This window comes from Sycon ciliatum, chromosome 1 (assembly GCF_964019385.1).
Source record: "Sycon ciliatum chromosome 1, ocSycCili1.1, whole genome shotgun sequence".
NCBI classification, from domain to species: Eukaryota; Metazoa; Porifera; class Calcarea; order Leucosolenida; family Sycettidae; genus Sycon; species Sycon ciliatum.
In genome coordinates, this window is record NC_088643.1 from 73,249,314 (window position 1) to 73,251,813 (window position 2,500).

General features: G+C 49.2%; 1 protein-coding gene across 1 annotated transcript in view; it reads right to left on the reverse strand.

The window, feature by feature from the left end:
- The window catches only part of LOC135807006 (uncharacterized), a 78,863-nt gene that overhangs the window by 7,111 nt on the left and 69,252 nt on the right, over positions 1-2,500 (reverse strand). Inside the window, exon 12 of the mRNA XM_065321109.1 lies at positions 7-236. Within this exon, the coding sequence (XP_065177181.1) occupies positions 7-236 (230 nt within the window). The remainder of the gene's footprint in view (positions 1-6; positions 237-2,500) is intronic.

Here is a 2,500-nt window from a genome sequence, read left to right on the forward strand (position 1 = left end):
TACTACCGTGATACCTGACACTGGTGGAAGAACGGACGGTGGTGACAGTGCTGATAGGACTGCGGGCTGTGTGCTAGCAGGTTGAGGAGCAGGGGTCAATAGTAGGACTTGCTGTGGACCAGCAATGGCTATGCTACTCTTTGCAACCCCAGGTTTCGTGGTGGTGAAGATAATGGGAGCACCAGTGAGGGTTGTTGGTGACTTCAAGATGGATGCTGGTCCAAGTGTGCTTGTTCCTGTTCCAGACAAAGCGCAAAGAAAGCCACACGAGGAAAGTACTGTTGTCGCAGCAATCAAACACAAAGACAACTACACAAAGAAAGCTGCACATGCATTAATATCTCAGGCTACATGTGTGATTGCTGCTCATGCACTGTTGTGCATGCAGACGCAGCGTTGGCAGTTGTCACCACTGTTCACAAACGAACACTTGCACATTTCCATAGTTGACATGAGCTCTGTGCACAGTTGCGACTGGATTTCATTAATTTTACTCAGCTGCTTTCACAACAGACAGTGAAGAGGCAAGGAAGGTGCTGCGGAGGTGTAGTACCCTGCATCTGGGTGCTATTCTGCATCTGGGTGCTATTCTGCATCTGGGTGCTATTCTGCATCTGGGTGCTATTCTGAATCTGGGTGCTATTCTGCAACTGGGTGCTATTCTGCATCCGGCTGCTATTCTGCATCTGCATGTTAGCCCACATCCCACATACAACTGTCATGCAGATACTAGACCACTTTGAAGTACACAAACACACAGGGCACAGCGTTTGGAGTTATGGGGGTGCTGGCTGCGGGTGAGGCAATGTGGCTCAACATAGAGCACGAGAGAGAGAGAGAGAGAGAGAGAGAGAGAGAGAGAGAGAGAGAGAGAGAGAGAGAGAGAGAGAGAGAGAGAGAGAGAGAGAGAGAGAGAGAGAGAGAGAGAGAGTGGTTCAACATAGAGCACGAGAGATTGAGTGGCTCAACATAGAGCGAGTGTGTTGGCTCAACATAGAGCACAGAGTGATTGAACGAGTTAAACCATTGTCGCTAAATGGGAGGTATTAGTTAAGCCTAAAATCAAATTTTCACGAGTAGTAGTCTTCGGGGTGCTGAGTCGAATGGTCTTGGTCCGAGGAAGCTGAGACGCTCCCTTCCTACTTTCTTCCCAATCGAACTCGCGTACTTCCACCGAAACTGGGTGACTGCGCCCTACTAGATGGGGGTTTGTATGCAACGTGTCACTAAAGGTGCCATTTTGTTCTTATAAAAGCACGGATGACCGCGATTGGCCCATATGTTGTAGTCTTTCGGACGCAGAGTCGACTGGTTTTGGTCCGAGAAAGCTGCAATGCAGTGTTCGGCCCGTATTCCCAATCGAACATAGTTGAATAAGCGGTCACATGCTCCTGCGTGCACCAGTCACCGTGCCTGTAGGGCTAGGGTAGAACTTACAGCCTGCAGGCAAGGTGACCAGGTGACTTGTGCACGCATGAGCACGTGACCGCTTATTCAACTATGTTCGATTGGGAATACGGGTCGAACGCTGCATCGCAGCTTTCTCGGACCAAAACCAGTCGAATCAGCATCCGAAAGACTACAACATATGGACTAATCGCGGTCATCCGTGCTTTTATAAGAACGAAATGGCGCTTTTAGTGACATTTTGCATACAAATCCTCATCTAGTAGGGCGCCGTCACCCAGTTTCGGTGGGAGCGCGCGAGTTCGATTGGGAATAAAGGAGGAACGGAAGGTCTCGGCTTCCTCGGACCAAAACTATTCGAGTCGGCACCCCGAAGACTACAACTGGTGAAAATTTTGATTTTAGGCTTAACTTCCCCTTTTAGCGTTGTGCCAGCACCCAGTATTTATTGTGAAAATGGACCGATAGTGGACGTCCTGGTTATAGATAATGGTAAGGGTGGGATGGCGGGAAAATAATTCAGAAGCCAACCACTTCTGCTGAGCAAGAAGAGCCAGAAAACAACAACTAAACAATTTGAGCTCTTCAAACGGGCGTGATATACAGTGTATGCTCGATGGTTGAGCTGTAAGTGTGACCCAGAGCCAGGACAGGCGCACAGCCCTGTGTACCTTATACTTGCATGCTGCACGCGGAACGCAGACAGGCGCACCAGGTGGCATATTGGGTGCTCCAAGCAGTGCATGTGATGTACATGTATGTAGATTTGCCCAAAGACAAAAGGACATGGCTAAGTAAGTTATAAGAAACCATGATGAGGACAGAAGCAGTGAGACGGTCTGTGCATGTGATAAGCGCTAACAAGGATTAACTGCATTAACCCCACACCATTCTGCACCTGGGTGCCATTCTGCACCTTGGTGATATTCTGCATCTGGGTGCTATTCTGCACCTGGGTGCTCTTCTGCATCTGGGTGCTATTCTGCATCTGGGTGCTATTCTGCACCTGGTTGTGATTCTGCATCTGGGTGCGATTCTGCATCTGGGTGCTATTCTGCATCTGGGTGCTCTTCTGCATCTGAGTGCTCTTCTG